This window comes from Caloenas nicobarica, chromosome 2, assembly GCF_036013445.1.
Source record: "Caloenas nicobarica isolate bCalNic1 chromosome 2, bCalNic1.hap1, whole genome shotgun sequence".
In the NCBI taxonomy this organism is placed as follows: Eukaryota; Metazoa; Chordata; class Aves; order Columbiformes; family Columbidae; genus Caloenas; species Caloenas nicobarica.
In genome coordinates, this window is record NC_088246.1 from 32,290,303 (window position 1) to 32,313,376 (window position 23,074).

Here is a 23,074-nt window from a genome sequence, read left to right on the forward strand (position 1 = left end):
AACATCCACCAGAGGGTGGAGATTCTCCTTAGCCCTCCTTTTGTCACTGATATATTTATAGAAACAATTTTTGTTCCCTTTTACAGCAGTAGTCAGGCTCAGCTCTAGACCTAGAATGGGTCAGGCCCAAGTACCAGCTGGCTAGTACTTAATTTACCAGTATGTAAAATTGAATTATTTAAACAAAACCTAAGCATAACAGTTTAAAGGTGGCTTAACTAAAAGCAGGTAAAGAAATACTTGACATAATGTTATTTTTTTTTTTCTAAGGTAATATTTTTTAATTATTATTTCTCATGTTTGCAGTCATGGGTGTGTCTGAATTCTGCTCTGTGTTATTAAAAATTGTTTCATGAAGCTTTCCCACATGCATGCAAATGTATGTTTTTATCCTTGAGCAAAACGGATTTTGCTATGTCCGTAGCAGTGTTGTCAACCAGATAACTTACATTATCATATAAGTTTCTTATTCTCTTTCTTTCCTGCCTTTTTCCTTTTTGTACGTAGTCTGATATTATACACCAGAGTGTATTTGAATTGATTCACACCGAAGACAGACCTGAGTTCCAACGACAGCTACACTGGGCATTAAATCCTGCCCAGTCTGCAGATTCTGGACCAAGCATACAGGGTGAGAATGCAGCCAATTTATGTGTTTGCCTGTCTGATTAGTTAAGGGGGTTTTTTAATTTGTGTATGTAAAAAAGTTTAGATTATTTTGCATGAAAAAAAGGAAAGAATAATATCTCTTAAACTTAATTGAATTTTATGGATATGTTTGGTTAACAGTGGGAATTACTGGGGTTTTCTTCACTTTAAATAAGCGCTGATATTCATATCCCAGCACCATTAAAATACTAATTTTGCTTTAAATTGTGAGATTTTAATGTAGAGTCTTGCATGTCTGATAACTAGTCCTGCGGCAAGTAGCAAAGCAGGTAATCCTGCATGTTTGTGTTGTGAACAGGGCAGTGAAAAGTAGACAATTGCTTTTGGGGACGTAAGAAACAAGGAAGTTTGATTTTTCTGTGTTTGCCCTCAGTTGTACAGCTTGTCTTTAATCACTGTTTGAGTGAGAAAGTGATTTCTCTGCTGAAGTAATGATCTCTTTTACATCTGCTACTCCTGGCTACAAATCATGACACCAAATTTATTAGCTTAGGAGGGCCAGCAGGTAATTGCGTGTGACAGCTTCTTTAAACTCTTCAGGCTGGTAGATCCATTCGATGATTAAGAATACGTTAGTTACAGTTGCATTCCTGGTTGTAGAAGATGTTATGGCTGTTGAGATCCATGATGTCTTCCGCATCTGTTACTGTTGTGTTAAAGCTTCCACATAGACCAGTACTTCTCTTGGGAATAAAAGGGGAAGAGGAATAAAAGATTAAATAGACGAGCCTTTAAGACCAAATGGTATGCTTGTTAGAGCATCAGATTGTCACATGTTACTGACTGATATTCAAGTGACCTGCTATATTGAGAAACACACTGCTTACGTATCGGAAGAGGGATATGTTGGTACAGATAGTTATGTGTAATATGGGAAGTGAATGCCTGCCCGATAATAATGATAAACCTGTTGAGACAACTGTAGTGCTCCGTTTTGCACAACAGTAATTTAAATATGTAGGTAAAGCTCTATGTTACTCAAAGTTACTTGGTTATAGATAATTTTTTAACCCAGAAAAAGTCCATATTATTTTTTAATTATCATTCATAAAGGAATTTGATTTAAAACTCAAATTGTAACTACTTTGACATTTATACAGTCTTAAAACTACATTCAGCCCTTTGAAGGCAACTGTGAGGCTGATGTGGCCCCCAGAGAAAATGAGTTTGACGTCCCTGATCTACACAGTCCAGTTGAAAACATGCTACAGAACTAGTTAATATTACAATTTGGTATAGCAAACAGCTGCTGGCACTCAGAAACCAGGTTTTTATGTGGTGGCTTAGTGTTTGCTTCAGAGTGACATGGCATTCCGTAGTGCTCAAGCAAGTGCATCTGAATTTACAAAAGGTTGTGTTTGAAAAGTACGATGCCAGGTTGATTTGGCATCAGATTTGACTGAGTAATGGAAGTACTGAGCAGGATTACTAACACTTGGGGTTTTTTTGTACCTTGTGTTCCTAGCTTACTAGAAACTGCTAATTATTTTGGGGCCTCAAGTAGCATAAAATGTTTGGATGTTGAGGCTTTTTAAACTGAATTCAGCTTTATAACAAAGGATAATGATATGATCCTAAGGATTCTCCACATTTTTGCTAATTTAATCCATTTCCTTTTTAATACATCCAGCTAGCATTATGTAGATATTTATAGATATATTATAATTGTTCTCAGGCTTAAGCACAGATTCCAACCTGATCTGGGAACTAATTCTGCCTCTGCCTGGACTGGTTGTTTCTAACTCAATACTCTGGTATGCTTCTGGACCACTGGTCTCCTCAGCTGTTTACTGTGCATCCCCAACACTCCTCCCAGCCCTGCCATGTTCCCAGAGAAATCGGCAAAATTCTGATTTTTCAGTCTGTTTTGCACCCTCAACTTTGGGTTGTCTTTTAAAGTTTGCTTGCTACACAGCCATATATGGTCTTGAGCTTAAAGAGGAAAAAAAACAATGCACAGCATGTTCTGCACATTACTGCATGATGTCGATGATCTCCAGCGTGAACTTCATCAGGGATTTGTGTTATACCCCCTGTAGTGTTAACTGGTGATTTTACTCGAGGGATTGCAGATGCTCTGTAAGACTCTGCCTTCTCACAGTGAGTCACTCCTCCAAGATCCTGGCTCTAAAACCTCTCTGCGTCCTGTCTGCCTGGGAAAGTACAACAGTATTCATTTCACAAATGTAGAAGGCTTGGGCTTGAAGCCTATTCCCTCTTGTTCTGAGGTCTATTCTGCTCGTCTCATGAGCTACAGACTGTGTTGCTTCTTCCACCACAGCCCTGTTCACTCTTGTGAACTGCGCGTTTTACTAGGGAAGTTGTCAGACACTTGAGAGAACCCAGGTAAGATACCTGCATTTAAATTACAGCTCTGTATTTACCAAAGGAAATAACACTGAGGTGCTCCTGTGGCAGAAATGTTGAAGGACATGCCCGCCAGTGCCAAGGATACCAGCAGAAAGTCTTGCACTGTTTAATGCAGGGGTGTCAAACTCATTTTCACTGCGGGACACATCAGCCTTGCGATTGCCATCGAAGGGCTGAATGTAATTTTAGGACTGTATAAATGTAACTACTCCGGATGAAAACGAGTTTGACACCCCTGCCTTAGTGGATACTAGAGCTACACTCAGTAGACGCTCCTCAGCCAGAATATTTATCTGAATTGGAGGACTTAATCAGAGCCCTTCGAGGAGCCTGCTACTGATGATTAAAGTCTTTCCCTACATCCTGTCCAAGAAGATTGCCCATAATCTCATTTATCTCCATGAAAGAATTGGCTGAACATACACAGGGCCTTCAAGACACCCTAAACTACTCAGTGCTCTTAGTATGCTCCTGCCTGGCCAGCAGCTCTTCCAGTCAGCTCTTCTAACAGTAGCTGACTGTTGATACCAACTTTCTTTCAGCCTCACTAGCTGGCACCTTTCTCAGTAGTAGTTGGTCTTGCAGGAATGAAGCTGCAGTAATAGTAAAGGAACATAAATATTGCAATTGCTCGGAGAGAAAAAAACTAGTATTTTAGTGGCTTTCTTGGTGCTGATGCTTGTGAAACATGGATGTTGATATATGTAGTGTATTAACCATTTTGAGGAGACCTCGAGTAATTTGTCTGCAGGGATTCTCAAGGATGTCAGAGTTGGCATTTTTGAAAGATGAGTTGGGATTTATAAGCTGTTTCTTTCTTCATAGTCATTGCTTCTTCAGAGAGTGTCTAGTCTGTTTCAGCACCTCTTGGAGAAGCACTGCCTCAGAAGTGTTGAAAATTCTCACCAGCAACTAGGCAATTAAAAACCAATAATCTGCAGTAGTAGGAAGTAAGGAAGTAAATTTGCTTTTGTCTGAGAACCATCCACATGACAAGTGTGGGAATTTGTTATTTTCTAATATCAGTGTTAGGTGGTAGCTATCTTGGACTACAAGTGTCTGAGTTTCTGTACCTGTGAGATCAGCTTGTAATGGTAAGTTGGGCCAATACACAGTTCTGCAGAGGGCTGTAATTTCAGATTATCCCTTTTATTACATACTGTCAGATAGGGCCCTTTTTCTCTATACCTTGAAGTTTGTTCAGCAAAATTTAACCTTGCATAGTTCTTTTTTTTTTAAAAAAAAAAAAGGGGGTCTCCTGATTTTATCTGAAAAGCTGGATAATTCAGCATTCTTGTTGCATTTGTATGGCCTTAGGTCACAAGGTCTCTTGGCGAGCCATCAGCAATCTTATTTGATTCCAGTTCAGTCTCTTGAATTAACAGAGCTGAGTTTTGGTCATGATTTGTTTTCCTTTGGGTTTGATTCGCCATTGTACAAACCACCTAGGCTATCTCTAAGTTTTTCCAGCTGTCCAAGAGACAGGATTATGTTCCAGAGAATATAATGTGGTATGTGATTAAGTGACATGCTCTCCCTGACTTCATCTCCAAGCCTGGAAGGTCAATATGGATTCTTTCTTAAAATCTGTATTCTTCTTTTGTCCATACATGGCAATCAGTTCTCTCGGAGTACATGGACTGGTTTTTAAATTACAGAGTATTTAGCACTCCAAAATAGCATTTTTAATTGTTTTTCTTAATTTTCTGCATGTATGAATTCCTAGAGAATGACCAGTTTGTGGTTTTTTATATGTATTACAAAGAAGATCACTTTGCTAAATTTGTTGAGAGTAGCCATGCTCTGGTATGTCTGTATATGTAGCCTCATGCAGAACATATGTATTCTATCAGAAGTTTATTGATTTACCCTCTGTTTTTACTTTATATTCCAAATGTTTAAGTCTATTAAGTCTATTTTCTGAATGCCACTTAGCAGCAAATGCTTGTCCTGAAGTGGGAGAAGAGTATCATGTTGTTGTCTTAGTTGTCAGCCATGGTTTTGAGTCTTTTTTCAATTTTAAATAAGTGCTTTGTGTTCCTTTGAAGAGGTAACTATAGTGTTTTCTTGATCAGCACGGGGATACTTTTGCTATTGAGTAGCTTTTTTTGCATCTGTTAGAGAAAGTGCTCGCATTGTGGTGGTTCTCTAAAGATGCTTAGTTTTATTTATTGCTACCAACACCTTTCACCTGGCTGTCTGGAAAGTAAAAGTTTCACAGTTTGAGACCATCAACTGATCTTCTGTATACTCAGCTCCTATAGTTACTCTGCCTGAGTGCCTACTTCACTTTTGCAGATCCTGCCCTTGCTGAAATGTGGATGTGCTCTCTGCTGAGAGCTCTGTTCTCTGCAACTGATTCAAAATTTAGGTTGATGACAAACATAATGAATGAATTTAGCAAAAAAAAAAAAAGCATGCAGTTTTCAAGTACCATAGCCTGTAAGACAAAATTCTATCAGAAGAACTGATACTTAACCTCGCATTGTAATCAGTATAGGTTCCGAGGATGTTTCCAGTTTACATTGTTCTTGCTCAGGTCATGACCTAACGCTTTGTTTATGAGACGGAAGGTGATTTGTTATAGATAGCCTTCAAATAGGTGTTCTTCTAAAAATAATCCTTATAAATAATCTTTTCCTGTAGGAGATAATGGCTTTTCACAGCCAGATACCTATTATAACCCAGACCAACTTCCTCCAGAGAATTCTTCCTTTATGGAAAGGAATTTTGTCTGCAGGTTGCGATGCCTCCTGGATAATTCATCTGGGTTCCTGGTGAGTATGGAGTTATGTGAAAAATTCCGCACATGCTTGCAAATTGGAAATCTGTATTATACATACAGCAATTTACTTTATTTGTCAAGTCTCTGTATATATTTGAGCTGCTTGAACCAGCATGTTTCAGTTAGTGATGCTAAATGACGAGTAAAGATTGTATTGCTGGGTTCCCCTACAACATGTTGTTACAACCAGGTGCAAGTTCCCTCCTTTCTCATGGCTTAGTTTCCTCTGTGAAATATGAATAAGCATCTGCTTTTGCAAAGTACTGTGTGATTTGTAGATAAAAAAGCTGTACAAATATTATTTCCTGTTGGATATCTTGAAATGCAATAAGTTATAATAACTAACAGAACTATGGTTTTCCCTTACTTGGGAAAGTCTGTACTTGTTCTTTTTAATAAACGTTTTGTTTGTCAACACTGTAGATTTTAAAAGAAATAATATGAGTTTATTGCTCTCTGACTTCTCACAAATAGAATTGTTTATAAGAGATTTTGCAGTGGTACACATTTACATACTTTATACAAATGACTGAGAGAAATGCGAGAGAAATAATGTTATTGTACTCGTATGTAGAATACCATGTTCATTGGAATACTAGAAGATCCAGTTGGCATTTGCTATTATATGTTTGGGGTTTTTTTGACAAAACAACTTTCCAGTTATTTTTCTAGTGAGTTTATTAGTAGAGCTCTAAATGGCATGCTCGGGGGTGCAGTAACAGTATTCTGTACTTGTTAGCTAACTTCCATGTATTCCATAGTACAAAGCTTGAGTCTGATGGGTCTTAAAGTTTAAAAGATGTTTTACATCCTAACAGAAGTATGTGACTCTTAAATATTTCCAACATAAACCATTTCCTTTTTTCCTTATCCTAAGGCTATGAATTTTCAAGGACGATTAAAGTTTCTCCATGGACAAAACAAGAAAGGGAAGGATGGTGCTACTTTGTCTCCTCAGCTCGCTCTATTTGCCGTAGCAACTCCCTTGCAGCCACCATCTATCCTTGAGATACGAACCAAAAACTTCATCTTCAGAACTAAACACAAACTGGATTTCACACCTACTGGCTGTGATGCAAAGTAGGTGTAAATTCTTTTGCATAATACTCATTTACTGTTGAGATAGGTTTCAAGTATGACTTTGAAATATGAAGCTGGTTGTCATTTCAATCAACACCCATGATCGTGTAGAAACTGTTAAGATTTTTCTCTTCAGCCCTGCTAGTAAGGAAAGAGAAATGAAATTGTCATAATTATTAATGTATTTATTATTAATACTTCCTTGAAAGAGCATATTGCTTTCTGAGTCTCAATCATTAAAAACACAAACAAACAAAACTCACCAGAATCACACAAAACAGAAGTTCCAGAAGACAGAATACTAATGAATTAGGGAAGAAGAAAAGTTTGGTATTTCAATCTGTTTGGAATTTGGTTTCTGAACTGATAGAACAAGTGTTTCATTTTGTTCTACATGCTTATTTTCTCCTTGAGTTCAAGTAGATATAAAATGTAATCAAAATGTTATTTACTTCAAAATAAACAAATGAGATCCTTTTTTATAGAATAACTTTTACCCATTTCCAAACTTCTTTTTTCTATATAAAAACTGGAAACATTATTGCATTACTATATCAACATAACATAACTATGCATCAACATGGCAAGAAGCCCATAAAGATGCTTCTTTATTAAATTAAAAGCTTTTGGCCTCCTTCTTTCCTTCTCTACTCCATCCTATTTTTGACTGATAATGCGTTCAGCTTTCAGACTAATTTTCAGTAGAATCTCTCATATGGATTTCCATGCCTGCTTACAGAATAATGTAGAGTCAAATTACTTAGTATTCTGCCTACTGATAAATCAAAATGTTTTGCTATGAACTGATGGAACTAAAAGTTAACAGAATGTTAATGCAGGCTTTTTTTCCTCACTGTGATTTTTTTCATTGTGCTTCACTTGAAGTCTTCAATTTTTGTCACATTTTACACTTTTGCATGTATTGTTCCCCATCCCTACTTTTTCCTCTTCCCCTACCCTCTCACCCCTACCCCTCATCTTTGGATCTCCATTTCTTTGTTCCAAATCCATTTTTCAGTCTCTTTTTTTGACTGCTTCATTCTGTCATGTGTCTCAGAGTGCCTACACAAATGTGTTAAGTTCTTAATCTACCTGACCTCTAGTAAAGTACTCTAATGTTAGCTTCCAGGCTTGAACATGACTCTGTTGCCTGTACTCCTCTGAAGTGTTTCTTAGAAAGCTTAAATGCAAACGCAGCTGTCCCAAACAACTCAACAGCAAAAGTGATGTAGTTCTGAGATACGCCCTGTTTTGAAGTTCAAGCTACTAAAAATACTAATTTGGGCAAGAAGTTCTAGATAACTAAAGTTAAGCCCCTACTGAATTTTACATGTAAGCACCTATAGGTAAATGCTGTGAAACAGGGCTAAGCAAAATGTCTTTCATGGCAACAAACGGGAGCTGCCTGCTATAAGTGGGTACGTTCAAAAGTATGGAATTAAGAGTCCAGCTGAACTGTAGACATACTCTTGTTTTAACCATCTAATAATTTTGTGAACCTGTTCCTAGTCACTGAAGGCAACTTGGGGGACTAGTAAAAACTTTGATTTATTAACTGTGTGTCAGGCTGCTGCATACAATTGATATTGCAATGAAATATAGTTAGCATTGACGTCTGAAATGTTCTAGCCATAATTAACTTGCTTGGCATTTGTTCTGTGAGTTGATTCATCAGCAGTGTTGCAATTCTTTGGTTTTACCTTCCAGAGGAAAGATTGTCCTGGGATACACTGAAGCAGAGCTGTGTATGAGAGGAACAGGATACCAGTTCATTCATGCAGCTGATATGCTTTATTGTGCCGAAAATCATGTCCGAAGTAAGCTTTTTTTCCCTAAGAAAGGCTGTAAAATCAAAGCATGGATTATAAGAATACTGAAAAAAAATACTGTGAAGTACTCTTTTTAAAATTTTTAAATAAAAAAGGTGGTCATTAACAAAAATAACACAATTTCATGTGATCTTTCCCTCCATAGAGGAACTTATACTGGATGAAGAAAAATTAATATTCCTATCTAGACCCTTTTAGGTTATATATTCCAATTTCTGTCACTTCTTGCTCTTTTCATTTCCTTCTGTACTCAACCCAACTTCTGCTATTTCAACAACTTCCTTTGGGTTAAGGGACTATTTCAAAGATAGGAAATTAAATAAAGCAATTTCTTTTGATATCAGTGTAAGATATTTAACAGAAATTAAACTCTGATTTAGGATGTGAGTGTCCTACACATTTCTGGTTTTAATTCTTGGCAGCTTGATTTGGTTTAAGTAACAACTTAAGGAGAGAAGCATAACATTTAAAGCTATGGAAGTAAGTATCAGCTATCTGATATGTAACTACTTAGTGGATGACTTTAATTTTTTGTTAGCTATAGTGCTTGTCTTTGGAAGTTAGAAGAACATCTTCATGATATTTTGGCACTTGTTTTCTGCTGACTTCTCCTGAAAAACTGGTTTTTTTCATTTGTCCCCTTATGTACAGTTAAATAACGCCCCGTGGTAGGTTAGTTCTCAACCTATATTACAGAGATTTTCCGTTTCAGGTATAGCTCAGTCACTGTTGCCTATCAGTGGTTTCGTTTGTTTGGTAAGGTATAAAAAAGAAAATATTTCCAGAATAGAATGGGTGAAATGTGGTTTGGAACTTAGTCTTAAAACTGGTTTTGTCCCATTTCTGATGCCAAGATAAAAAAATAAGTCTTTTAGCAAAGATTATTTTTGGTTAGATTTCTTAAACTTTCCTAAAATTTTTTTTTTTAATTTAATTTTTCTGTCTAGTAATGCAGTGTTTTCAGTAATGTACAATGAAAATGCATTTTGTTTAACAAGCATTGCTAGTGAAGTGATAGTGGGAGTGAAAACTAGTTGATTTTGAAGTACCTCTGCATTAGCCAGTCAAACTGTGAAAGAATTGGATTCAGAGCTAATGTGTTTTCTGATTTTTTTAAATAACAGTCACTTTTCACTTGTAAAAAGGACTTAGGATTTTGTCATTTTCATGTTCTAGTATTTATTAATTTCCATTTTCCATTATTGCAGAAATAATGGTTGAAGATCCATACAGGATGTTGCAAATCTGTAGTGGATATCTTACAATTGCTTGCAGCTTTGGCTTTTATTTTGCCAGTAAATTAAAGCAGACATCTTAAAGTGATTGATCATCCTGTTTCACTAGGAATACATTAGTGCCACACAGAAATGAGTGGCTGAGGACACGAGATTTATAAAATTGCTTTACAAATGGGATTATTTTCATGACATGCAAGATTTTTCCTATTTTTACTCGCTGGACAGTAAACGGTATGCTTATGCTTTTACTCTAGTGATGAAGACAGGTGAGAGTGGAATGACTGTATTTAGGCTTCTAACCAAAGAAAATCGATGGGCCTGGGTACAGGCAAACGCGCGTCTTGTCTACAAAAATGGAAGACCAGATTACATCATTGCCACACAAAGACCTCTTACGTAAGTCATCATTGCATAAAGCAGTCTACTTCAAAAACCAAAAACTTTTGACCTTGTCTGTAGTCATAAAGGAATTCTTTAAATGAGCCCCCTTTAAATCCTGAACTCCAAAAAGAAAACCTCTTTCAATTTGCTAACAAACATTGAAAATAATTTTGATATTTCAATACTTACGTGGCATAGTCCTTTATGTGTAAAACTTTAGACATTTTGATTTCCTATAAAATTAAGAGCAGTGGTATAAGCACCAAGTTATTCCACCCAACTTCTTTTTAATTCAGTATCCATGTTAGAAAAAAATAAGAAATCCAACTGCAGTTGTGCAGAAGAAACAACAGATAACATAAAGAAATTAAGTCCTTTAATGTGCTGAACCAAATGCTATGTAATATGGAATTCAGCATTATTATACTGATTAAATAATTTCTGCTAAAGAGTCTGTAAAATGGAGAAAAAGAGGTACTTCATTATTGAAGTATTCATTTATTTGCTGTGGCAAGAAAAACATAATGCATGGAACAAAGCCCACTTATTTTCATTTTAGCTCCTAATGCACAGAAAATGGTGTATGCTATCTAGATTTAATTACAAATATAATATGTAAGGTGGTATTATGGTCATAAGCTCCTTATTTCATAATCTGCCTCTTGGTTTAACTCAGCCAAGTTGAGCTAGAATAGCTAGGAATTTGAAAAATGCCTACAAATGGAATAGTTCTTTTTTTAAAAATATTAATTCCAGGGAAACAAAAGATTGCAGAAACTGTTTCGCCCTGCAGTGTTATGCTATGTATCTGGTTTATTTTCAGAGATGAAGAAGGGGCAGAACATCTACGGAAGCGTAACATGAAGTTGCCTTTCATGTTTGCCACTGGTGAGGCTGTGTTGTATGAGGTGTCTTTCCCTGTGTCAAGCCTTACGGATCCCTCTCAGATGAAGAATAAAAGCACGACGGGAAAAGGAACCAAAGCAACGCTACACAATGATTCTGTGGATCCAAACTCCCTCCTAGGTGCCATGTTAAGGCAAGACGAGTCTGTATACCTCTGCCCTCCTGCATCACAGAAACTTTCATTTGAGCGGAATTTCTTTGCAGACAGCAGGGATGAACTGGGTGGTGGTGTCAGCAGCGGCTGGACGGGTAATCTCCTCCCTGCTGGAAATCACAATGTTCTCAAACAGGAGCTAATGCAGTGTTCTCAGGACAGTACTATTCCACTTCCTGAAGACAGTGCAGCACTCTTTCAAGATAACAAAACTAGTGATTTGTACAGCATCATGAAAAGTCTGGGCATTGACTTTGAAGATCTAAAGTGTATTCAACAGGATGAGGAGTTTTTTAAAACTGAATTGTCTGGTATGGATGATATTGGGGACATTGACATAACTGATGAAATCCTGACTTATGTTCAGGATTCCTTAAATAAATCTGACTTCCTATATTCAGGCTGTAACCAGCAGCAGCCCCTGGTCCAGAATGAAGGTTGCTTGGTACAGCAAGAGTTGGATCCACATCAACTTCATCAGCACCAGAAACACCTCGTGGAGCAGCAACAGCAACAGCAGCAGCAGCTCTGCCAAAAGATGAAACACATGCAAGTCAATGGGATGTTCACAAACTGGAGCTCTGGCACCAGCATGCCTCTTAGCTGCTCGCAGCAGCAGCCCCAGCAATATGTATTCCCTGGCATGCATGGCACTACCTCCGAGTTCTCTTACAAATCAGAAGTAAACACTTCCCCTTATGCGTGTAGGCAAGAGTTTCTTCCTTACAAGCAGCCCACAGCGATGGTGCCCCAGCTTTCTAATTTTGCTCAAATGGATTTCCCTGTAGCAGGTTTTGACAGATCAACCTATTCTGCTCCTTCCAACTTGGAGGATTTTCTCAGTTGTTTGCAGCAAGTCCCTGAAAATCATGAGTGTGAGATGAACTCTGAGTCAGTTATGCTGACCCCTCAAACATGCTACGCGGGCGCTGTCTCTATGTACCAGTGCATGCAAGAAGCACAGCCCAGCTGCGTGGATCAAATGCAGTATGATCCTATGACAGCAAGTCAACAAACGTTGTTGAACAAGGTAAGGTAAACAGCATTGTTGTATTGTTGCATTTTGAACCATGTTTTTATTGTTTTGGATGGCTACAGGGATGCAGAGTTTTTCATAATTGAATCACTGAGTTTGGAACTGATGGGTTAGCAGAGTGTGAATGTCCTTGTTTTCTTTGTTCGTTAGAATAGAGTTGCATTTGGTCGAGTTTTTATGTAAACGTATCCACACCCTGGTAGCTCTCTTTGGTAGTAATAAAGCAAGAATGAATGACTGAAACTAGTCTGTTGTACCAACCAGTAATTTTCCCAGTAGGAGCAAAGGAGAAGGAGATCAGTCAGAAGCTTGGAATTTGCCTATATACCTTTTTTAGAGGTGTGGAATGATGTCAGTAATATTGTCTGGCATGTTCATTTTCATGTAATATGTTGTAAGGATCCAGAAAAATATCTTCTTTTTAAAACGTTAGTGTTCTCTGGCTACTCAGATTCGTCAATGATTTTAGGATTACTTAAAGTGTCAGATTATAATATCACATAAATAGCATGAAATCTTTTGAACTATTGCATTTCTACACATGATGATACTTTCAAAAGTATTTTTATATATTACCATAAGAGAAAGACAGCTTGCTCTTCAAGCTGATGTCTAAATTGTCTGCTTGTCGTGGACACTGCTGAAGACAAAAGAGCAGGAAAAAATGTATCAATAGTAGATAAGGTGAACCTTTTTCACATTGTGCTAAGGAGAATGCACAATAAAAACCATAGAAGAGAGGAGCCTGGTTGTAGCACAGACTACAGTTTTAAGCACAGTTCTTCCTAGGTAAAATTAACTTAGAAATAAAGCAATTCAACTACTACAGCAGTTCCTGATTCTGAATAACCTCTGTTGAAATACTTTAAATTGTAACATTTATTTCTGCTAATGCTGCTCAAGTACAGAGCCACAATTCTTTTTATTTTTCTTTTACCTCAATGCTCTAAAGTACTGATCCTACAAATGCTTATGCACATGCATAAGCATTTACAGAATTAAAGTATTAATTGGCATTTAAACTACACAAGGCAGAGGTGAGGAATGCAAGTAGAACATACCCCGTTTTTCAGTATGCTTAATACAAGTACAAAACATATCATTTTTAAAACTATTTCACTAATGGAAAAAATATAATTGCAGAATTACAGAAATTTAGCTAAAATATAGCCCAGTCCAGCAAGATAAATAGCTTTTGCCCGAGTGCCCAAGGGGCGAAGTAGCACGAAGTGACTTAGGCAACCTGCAGTGTGCAAGTTGGCACAGTGCTTGGCTGCATGTTGCCTGGCTATGCTCAGTGTTACGGGTCCTTTGTAGTACTTGATAACAGGTTTGCAAAACAGTTCCTGGGTCATCCAAGTTCATCCCTATAGCAACATAAAATTGTTCTTTTCACAAAAGCTATACTGGTGTGGTACATCAGTTTTGAAAACCTAGCGCATAAGCAATTCCCATCCTTTTGAATTATTGGTTTCAAATACATTTATTTTGTAGATTATTTTGTTGTTATGCTGCCTTAGTCATTTTTGTTATGCCCCTTTTCTGTTATTTTCTTGGTCACTTTTTCTTATCTACCTGTGAAATTCTAATGACTAAGCATCTCTGAATGCAATAAATGAATAAGTCTATTGCTCGATATTTACTAGAACACTGTGCTGCAATAAAAATATTGCCTTTAGCTTGTTTGTCATAAAAAATGAACAAAGGCCACTTGGTTAAAAGTTATCCTTAAGTCATCGAGAGGCAAATTCAGCCCTTCTTGCCATGGTGTACTGATGCTGTGTGGATCTGGACTGCATTTGGTTAAGCGGAAGCCTGGTCTGGAACTGATGTTACCCTTGTGCATGTTGGCTCCTGCTTACCTCTGGAGAGATCTGCTGAACATTTGTCCAAATGAGCTTAAAAGAGGAGCACGCTTCTTGATGAGATAAGGAAGGATTATTCCCCCAACCCCTTTCGTAAAAGAGTGATCGTAGATAGCCAGTAGCTGTTTCCAAGTCCTTGCGGGTCCAAAACTATGTATGCCAACTGGCTGCAGCGGGGATGGGAAGAGACTTCTTGTTCGTGAGCCAAATAGCATTGACTTTTGCAGCCTGTATTGCTATATAGTGTTCACATGAAACGAACCAACATCTCTTTTGTCAGACTGTACTCAGTTTTGACCTCTAGTTACATCTACCAATTAACATTTTCATAGATCGACAGCGAAGTGAGGCTCTATAAACCAAAGTTGTTATATTGGGAAATGTTTTGATGTAGAAACTTTTTTTTTTTTTTGACCTAGGAATGTCATTGCTCCAGAGAAAGATAATCCAATATTTATGTATGCTTGTATTACAGAGATTGTATTTGGTCTTGTATCAGAGGAAATAAGAACTTTAAAATATGTGAACCCATTGGAACTAGTAAGTCAGCAATATATCTGCTGCACTTGAAGTAATCTTGTAAAATATCACCTGTACCAAAGCCATGATGGCAAATAATATGCATTTCCTTGTTATAAATAGGGAGAATGTATCACTGCTTATGATAATAAACTTAAGGTTGGATTTTATTGCTAATTGCGAACTTTAGTAATGACGCAACTAATTAGATAGGACACTACTGTCTGAGCCCATGTTCACACAGCCAAACCAAAGCAGGGCAGTCTTTGTGGCTGGATTTAGCACAGGGACATCTCTATCTGGGGCTGGAGTCTGGAGAGAGGGCAGATGTTGCTGCACAAGCCGCGATTGCTATCCTTTCCTCAGCATTCTAACTCCGGTTGATTTCTATGTGAATAGACTAGGGGATTAGAAAGCCAGAAGAGTCTATTGTGTTCACCCACTTTGACCTTCTGCCTAACTTGTAATTGCAGTAGGACCATAACCAATGCAGTCTAAAAACACTTTCAGTGATGGAGAAGGGCAGAAAGGCCTCAAGTAATTTGATTGCTTGTTTAAAGTCGGTAAGGAGAGACCTTGCTAATTACTAGATTCTGTGTTGGGAACTTTCTTAGAAATTTTAATGAGCTTGCTGTTCTTGTTCAGGGAGAATACTGAAATTATCTACTTCTGTCAGAAGTAATCCTAGCTTATGTTGTTATAGCTGTCTTTGAAAGTATGGCAGCTTTGATTAAAGGCATAACTCACATGGCTGTAGACTTGTTAAAAACTTAGAAGAACTGTGCACAGGTAGTCAAATTTCAATGTTTGCATAGAAGGAAAAGAAAAGTTTCCAAAACCCAGCGTATTTTGATAGATGAATGAATGTATAATACATGTTTTCTAGGACAAACTTTGAATGAGCGAGTACTTATGACATAAGCTACTCCCAAAGAGATGATGGAAATGTTTAAAAATATTTTGTTGTATTTTCTTTGCATGACTGAATGGAGTATTTTGTAGATAAAGTGACTTTTCCATAGCATGACAGGAAGCATTACATCAGATGGTTAAAATAATCCTATGAACAATTATGTCGAGACTGATGAAAGCCATTCATTGCTCTTACTTGGCATTGTCAATATGAAGACGATTTGTTAAAAAAGCCCACCCTGTGACAGCTTGGCCTGTGGACTGATTGCAGGATTCTTCAGCTTACGAGTAGAACCGCATGTGCATTCCTGGAAGAGCTGTACATTCTGGATTGCATTGCAGACATGAAAATATGTAAATAGGTTGCTTTTAAAATGTAACAGCTGGATGTGGAAATCAGGAGCCCTCAGTCAGACTGTACTTTCTATGAATGGAAACTATATTACGCCTCAGATAATAGCGATGTGTCTTTACTTAGCCAGAAGTAGCACTCCTGCCGACTTCAACGTGGGGAAGTTTCGATATTGATTCAGGCCCTACTTTAATACAAATTAACTTCTCATCATTCATCATTTAAAAAAAAAAAGTTTTAAAGCTATTCATTATATTTGAAGACGATTTCTTCCAATCTGTGTCTTTAGGAGGATTTTTTAAAACTTATAAATAACTTGTTTTCATATACTAACCATTTCTATTATCTTTTTTCCTCCCAGTTCCAAAATGGTTTCAATGGAGGAAACGTAAATGAAGCATATCCCTCTCAGTTAGATGTGATCAGTAATGCACAGACTGCTACACATCTTCAGCCTCTGCATCATCCGACAGAACCCAGATCCTTCTCAGATTTGGCATCTAGTGGATTTATGTGATTCAGATCTAGAGCTCCATCTGTGATTTTGTCTGGGCGTCAGGCTGCTCTGAGGAAAAGCTTGCTAAGACTGTCTTTGAGCATCGGACTTTAACAGCTAAATTACATTTTGAGAATATGAGGTTGGTTGCACTATATACTGGTAGATATGTAATCCAAGACCTGGCTTTTTAGAGTGACAGGTGGAACTAAAACTTCTGACTAAAAGTGTGTGCATGTGGTGTTTTCCATCAGATTGACTCTGTCATTGCAGTATGGATTACATATGCACTACGGACTATGTCATGCTATACAACATAAGATAAGGCAAATGGTTTTGTTATTTAGAAAATAATTGGGCACTTTACAAATAGCATCAATGGCACAAGGAAGATGTTTTCACACGTGGATTATTTCCAGACTTTATTTTTAAAAAATCTAGTAAAAAGCTCTGAATTCATGAGAATCAAAAGCACTTAATTTTAATGCATACTAAGCTCTTTAATCACTTATTTTATATTTAAATCCTTTTGTTTTAAGTCTCCATTTCTAGCACTTTAATAGAAAGCTTAATACAAGGATATGATATGCAACTTCAGGTTTTCTATGAAACAGACCCCTTGCATTCCTCCTTTTCTTGTCAACCTTAAGTGCCTCACAATTTAGCTACCTTGTTTCTGATGGGAGCTTATTTTAGCAAAACTCACTATATAAATGTCATCCATATTATGCGAACTTTTATCTAACATCTACAGTGCTACCGGCTGTATCTTTTTTTGTTCACCTGAAGATAATCTGTTTAAAGTATGACTTAATTCTTTATCTGCGGATTTGTTATCAGGAGTTATTAATGTTCTGAATTTAGTTCAGTTTTAGAGTTCTGGTTTATTCTATGCTGGTTTTCTGCTTTCTTCAGGTAATACAGGGTATATTAAAAAAGCAGATTTTGCTGAGGGAAAGGAGCAGATCCTCAGGATTAGTTTTTGATTATTAATGTTTAAAAACCTGTGCCTTATCTTGTGTTAAAATGGTCATAATGTTCTTTAGAAATAATACAAGGCTGCTCTATGCAAGTACTTTCATTAAAATGGATATTGAAAAGGATTACATTTTAAATAAGGGGGAAAGGAGTCTCAATAGCAATTGGTATTAGCATTTACCTTGACTGCAGTTTTCAATGTTCATAGTGGGGAAAGGGTCAGTTGTGGTTCAAACTTTATCCCTAGCAAATTGCACTGCAAAGTACAGAGAGGTTATTCTTTTTATGCATGTTGATCCATTTGAAAAGCCTTGTGCAAAATATGAAATTGGGGAAAGAAAACAGTCATTTAGAGGAATTCTCCTTGTAATAGGTTTTATTTTCAGGAAAAAAAAAAAAAACTAAAGACAAACAAACATACAAAAAGAAAAAAAGAAAAAAAAAACACCAAAAAACAACCCACATCCACAAAAACATTCTGGGGTTTTGTTTTGTTTTTATCTGAGAGGATTGTTAGAATTGCAGACACCAATATTTGCTGCAAAATAATAATCTACATGAAAAATACAGAAATGTGTATATGTTCAAAGTATTTCATACTCTTGTGTGTTGTATAGTTCATATATAATAAAATGTCTTTGTAAAATATTTTAAACAAGTTAATTTTATAGTGTTACATCGTTACATGTTAAGAACAATTTTATTACATTTGTTATATATAATATAAAATGGCAATTTAGCCAGTTTGTTTAAAACAGGCAAAAGTAAATTGGCTCCCTCCAGATGGTTGTTAATATTGTTTAATACAAGGACAATCACTTAAAATTTAAATCCTTTCGTTGCTGAAACATCCTTTCTTTCAAGATCGTATTTTCTTCTATTCTGTGTGATATGATATGCTAGGCCAAACTTCTAATTCAGTTACAGCTTTTCAGGTTAATAACTTTGACAGTTCTTTTAAGTGAAATTACCATATATGAAAGGGACATTAAGGAATAAATTATAATTCAGGAAAAGCCCATAAAGACATTGTGGGTTGTATTACGATGTTGCTTTTTTTTTTTTTTTTTTTTAACGTTTCAGATTTTGTTTTCACCACAAGATATCGGTAACAGGTTTAATTAGTTTCATTTGAATTAATTTGTGATTCTGTCTTTTTTTTTTTTAATTGAAGTCTTGTTTTAAGCCAATATCTGAAACGTCTTCCATATCCAGCTAGTGTATCGTATTTGCATTTGAACTTGAAAAACAGAAAAATGCTGTAAAACCAGAAGGTTCAAAGGGATAATGTATGTTTTACATCTTACAAACCAGTATATATCCTGTTTATGAATTTAGTTAAACCAAATACATGTTGTCCTATCACTAAGTGCCAAGGATGCAGTACTACAGTTGTACTGCCCTACTTACTGTAAACAAGTTAGTTGTTTATATGCATATCAGCGTATTTTGTGCATTATATTACGCATACAACTTTGACTGTATTAGTGCATTCTTGATCTGCACCAAACTGTACCTACAGTGCACAGGTGTTTCTAAATTGGATCGCTGTTAGCCCTTCAGGTCTGTTATAATTAAGATTATAATCCAGTGTTAGTCAGTATTACTATCCATTTTTGTACAAGTTTTCTTAGCTTGTTTTTCTTTCCAGTTCTTATCTCTCCTTTGCTATGCCTGTACATACCATGCAATACACCTCTTGTGTTCAGGTATGGTTTTGTAGCGCTCTTGCTCATCTCCAGTAAAGTTTGTAAGACATAATATATGGTAATAAAATAATCACTTGAATGTAGCTAAAATGTATATTCTTTTACTGCAAAAATGTTTGATTTCAGCAGTATACAAAAAGATACGTTATCATATAGTTACTAATATCTTTTGAGAGCTCGTCATCTGATAGTTTACAAAATTATTGTTATTTACGTCACTATGGACTTTGCACTTCTCTGAATATTAGATGCAAATACAATGTATATAATGTAGAATGGTGAAAAATTGTGTGTGTTTGTCCGTGGAATTCGTATTTTATACTTGCATGAAACTGCATTTATTTATAAACTTTGTAAATAGTAAGCCCCAAGTAGCAGTTGGAAGGCTTCTGTATTCATTGCTTAGTGATAGTAAATTCACAGTTCAACAGTACTGAGGCAGGAATAGATTTCTGCATAGATTCTGCTAAAAATAAGCATTTTCTGTTTTGAGATTTGTAGCTGGCCATTGGTAACCTATTTACTGTTTGTTGCTATTTCATAAGTAGTGATTTTAAGTTAAGAAAACAATTTTTAGTTTATTTCTAATGACTGATTCCTGTGTGCTGTATTGGTTTTGCATGATAATATTTTAAAATCAGTTGTACTGCTACATCAAATATTTCACTGTAAGCCCCTGTGCAGTTTACCAAACTTACAATAGTTCTTTGGTTTAGTGATGTTGCTGGACAAGAAATTAATTGGTTTCAACTACGCTATTGTCTTGTAATGTATTAAGACACACATCTTATCCAGACTCAGCACTAGGCTGTGAACTCTTTATGTATAATAGGTCCTCTTGTTTACTTTTCTTGCATAGCAGAAAAAGACAAGCTAAGGTACAAGAGTAATTCAACAAGACTGCAAATCTGTTAAGTAACATCTGGAAATATTCAGGCAATAATACAAGCAACATAGGGCATCCTTTTTTGTAGTCTGTTGCATTTGTTAAAAGAATACCTTCAAGCCATGTATCGACCTATACCCAGAAAAGTAAGACCTCACTGTCCAGTTTTGTTTGAAGGAGGGAGATACTTTCTTCTGGACTAAGCCATTTTCTTTGATTTATGGAATTCCACTTCTAATTCAACATGGCAGTTAACAGCCATGGTGGTACCTAACACTGTCAGAAGGAGGCTTTCCCAAATAGCTCTTTTGGAGATGCATTTTGCTAGTGAGGAACTTCATTTCCCACTCACACACTTAAACTGAGAACTGTTTGTTCACCTGAGAACTGGCTTATTAAGTTAGATTAAAGTTACTATTGAGAATAAGAGCCTGATTCCACTTTGAACATTTTTATTCTGCCCATTGATTAAGTTGAAAAATTAGCTTCCTGCATTCCACCTCTGCCTATGCATCCTTCCCTGCCAGCTGACACTTCTAGTGCTAAATAAGTTAACACTAGACCCAAACAGCTTTAGATATCTGGAATACAAGCTGACATCTAAAACTAAGAATTAAATTCCACCCATTGTATGCTCTGCATAATCTGAACATTTAATAATTTCCAGCATGGGCCGCTGTTCACTTTTCCCCCTTTCGTTTCTGTTACCTCCACTGAACAATATTCTTTGCTTACCAGGGAATCTGACCCAGGTGTCCAGAAAAACATCCATTATTCCTCTCAAGCAAATGCTGGTGCATTGATTTTTGTGGTGAACCTACATTTTACAAATCCTCTTATCTCTTGAAGCTGATCTTCCTGACAAAAAGGACCATAACAGTAATGCATTAGCAGCTAAGTGCATAATTTTAAAAGATTCAACCAAAGATGTGAAATCGAATATGTGTTCAGTCTATGGGTAATGAGGCTTCTTCTTTAAAACCCAACCTTTCTAGTCAAGGTCCAGCAGGCAATGTTATTAGCATTAGGCAAAGCTATATACAGTTTCATTTCCAAAGTAGCCAGGCTTTGGGAAAGGGAGAGGTTTCTCAACATGAAAGTTACAGTGGTTTTTTTTATAATTTATGCTGAAGCCAACAGGCTCTTCTCTCCTCTTGAATCCAGCCTGGCTGCAATTAATAGTATAAGCAGTATTCAGAAATTAATCACTTCAGCAGATTCTAAGCCTTCATACTGCATAATAATATTCAATGTAACAATTCCTCCTGTATTTACAGAATGACAAGGGAAAAGAGAAAAAATTTTGATCAAATTTTTTGCATTTTACTGACTGGATATGAAGACTTCAACATGGAATAGTGGGCATCTGTTGGTAGGTGGTATGAGCCAGAGGAACTTTGCTCCTTGCTAATAAAAGTAAGAGCTAAATTAGAAACTATTGAGTTAACTTTGTGACACTGATCAGTGAAGTTTTGAGACGGAACTGCAGAAAGAGAAAGGATGGTCTCATCCTTTATATACTTAGAAGATGTCTGTGGGTATTTATATTCTTTTATAGTTTCTGAATCATCATCCATAGTTTTTTAAAGAGCAAAATTTAAATCTTCAGAGTCTCAACTACCAAGCATCTTCGTTCTCCCATAACCACTTAGATCCTGGAAATGCTGAGCTACTTGGCTACCAAGCCCTCGAGAAGTTGCACACCAGGTGTTTCCTGCATTGCTGTGAGGCCCAAACCAGTAAGTGGTTTCAGAACACACAGAACAAATTTGTCTAACAGAAAGCAGCCAGAAAGTCTTCTGTCCAAATGAACTAATGGGCAAGCAAAACACACAAGTTAGCTCCATGTTCTACCTTCTTTGGAGTTTGATGTGAATGAAATCAAGTCGCTCAAGTGGTTCATAGGATATCCTGAAATGAAACAAACTCTCCTCTTAAACTGTTCCACTTGGAACAAACAGTTCTTGAATAACAGAGTGAGAATGCAAGGGATGTATCCTTTAGTCTAAGAGCTAGGACACACACTAAAGACAATTGGACTCTTCAGTAGGAGGTACTGGGTGCACAGCGTAGTCTGTGGCCCACCAATGAGGGCACTCACACTGCTCTTCACCAGCATCTTTTTCATTCTCCTGAGGGGAGAAGCGTCATCAGTTCTGGATGGAGGTTTAAAGGTGAAAACCCAAAATCAAACCTGGCCCGACCTTCCTACTTGGTTTTACATCTGCAGTAGATGGAGGATCTCTGTAGCTGAAATATGCTACAGATGGTCTTATCAGAGAGGTTATTCCCTTTGATTTTAGCTGTCCATGCTGCCATATATGGTTTTTAAAGCACATGTTTTCCAAGTTTGCATAATCATTACAATCATCAGCTTCTCTGAGACGTGTCTTTACAAAAGCTGCAAATTGTTCTTTCAAGTTATAAATGGAACTGTAGTGAAGAGGAGAATGACTTTTTACCAGTAGAGTTTTAAATACAGCTCTAAGAGCTAGCCAGGGCTCCATAGTAGTGCCAACCATTATAAAAAATAGAATACGCTTTTGCTTGCAGAAGTCCCTAAAATTACTGCACAAAGTGGTGTAGCATTTGTGAGTCCATGGTGGGTGGTGGTAGCGTTGCTGTGTAACATGCACCTGCATGCACACAGAGCAGCCTGTGATCATGAAAGCACATGATCGTGTGCCAAATGATGGTTTGATTACACTGGCATCTAATCAAACCTTGAAAAGGCAATAAAAGCCTGTGACACCTCATTCAATATAAAGAAGGATCTGCGTTAAACTTCAGACCTAGACTTACAATCAGCACGGAAACTTCTATGTATTTAGCTTTATGGCTCAAGTCTATTTTCAGTCCATCAATAGGACTTAACAAAATAAATAAAAGGAAATTCTTGGGCAAAGAAA

The 23,074-nt window shown here is 36.8% G+C and overlaps 1 protein-coding gene across 3 annotated transcripts in view; it reads left to right on the forward strand.

Moving 5' to 3' along the window:
• AHR (aryl hydrocarbon receptor) overlaps window positions 1-19,838 on the forward strand; it is a 66,951-nt gene extending 47,113 nt beyond the window's left edge. For all 3 annotated transcript variants that reach the window (XM_065627473.1, XM_065627474.1, XM_065627475.1), the window contains 7 exons: window positions 508-631; window positions 5,686-5,816; window positions 6,702-6,904; window positions 8,612-8,721; window positions 10,226-10,367; window positions 11,176-12,442; window positions 16,458-19,838. In XM_065627473.1, the coding sequence (XP_065483545.1) occupies window positions 508-631; window positions 5,686-5,816; window positions 6,702-6,904; window positions 8,612-8,721; window positions 10,226-10,367; window positions 11,176-12,442; window positions 16,458-16,613 (2,133 nt within the window). In that variant the 3' untranslated portion in view covers window positions 16,614-19,838. The remainder of the gene's footprint in view (window positions 1-507; window positions 632-5,685; window positions 5,817-6,701; window positions 6,905-8,611; window positions 8,722-10,225; window positions 10,368-11,175; window positions 12,443-16,457) is intronic.
• The last annotated feature ends 3,236 nt before the right edge of the window (window positions 19,839-23,074 follow it).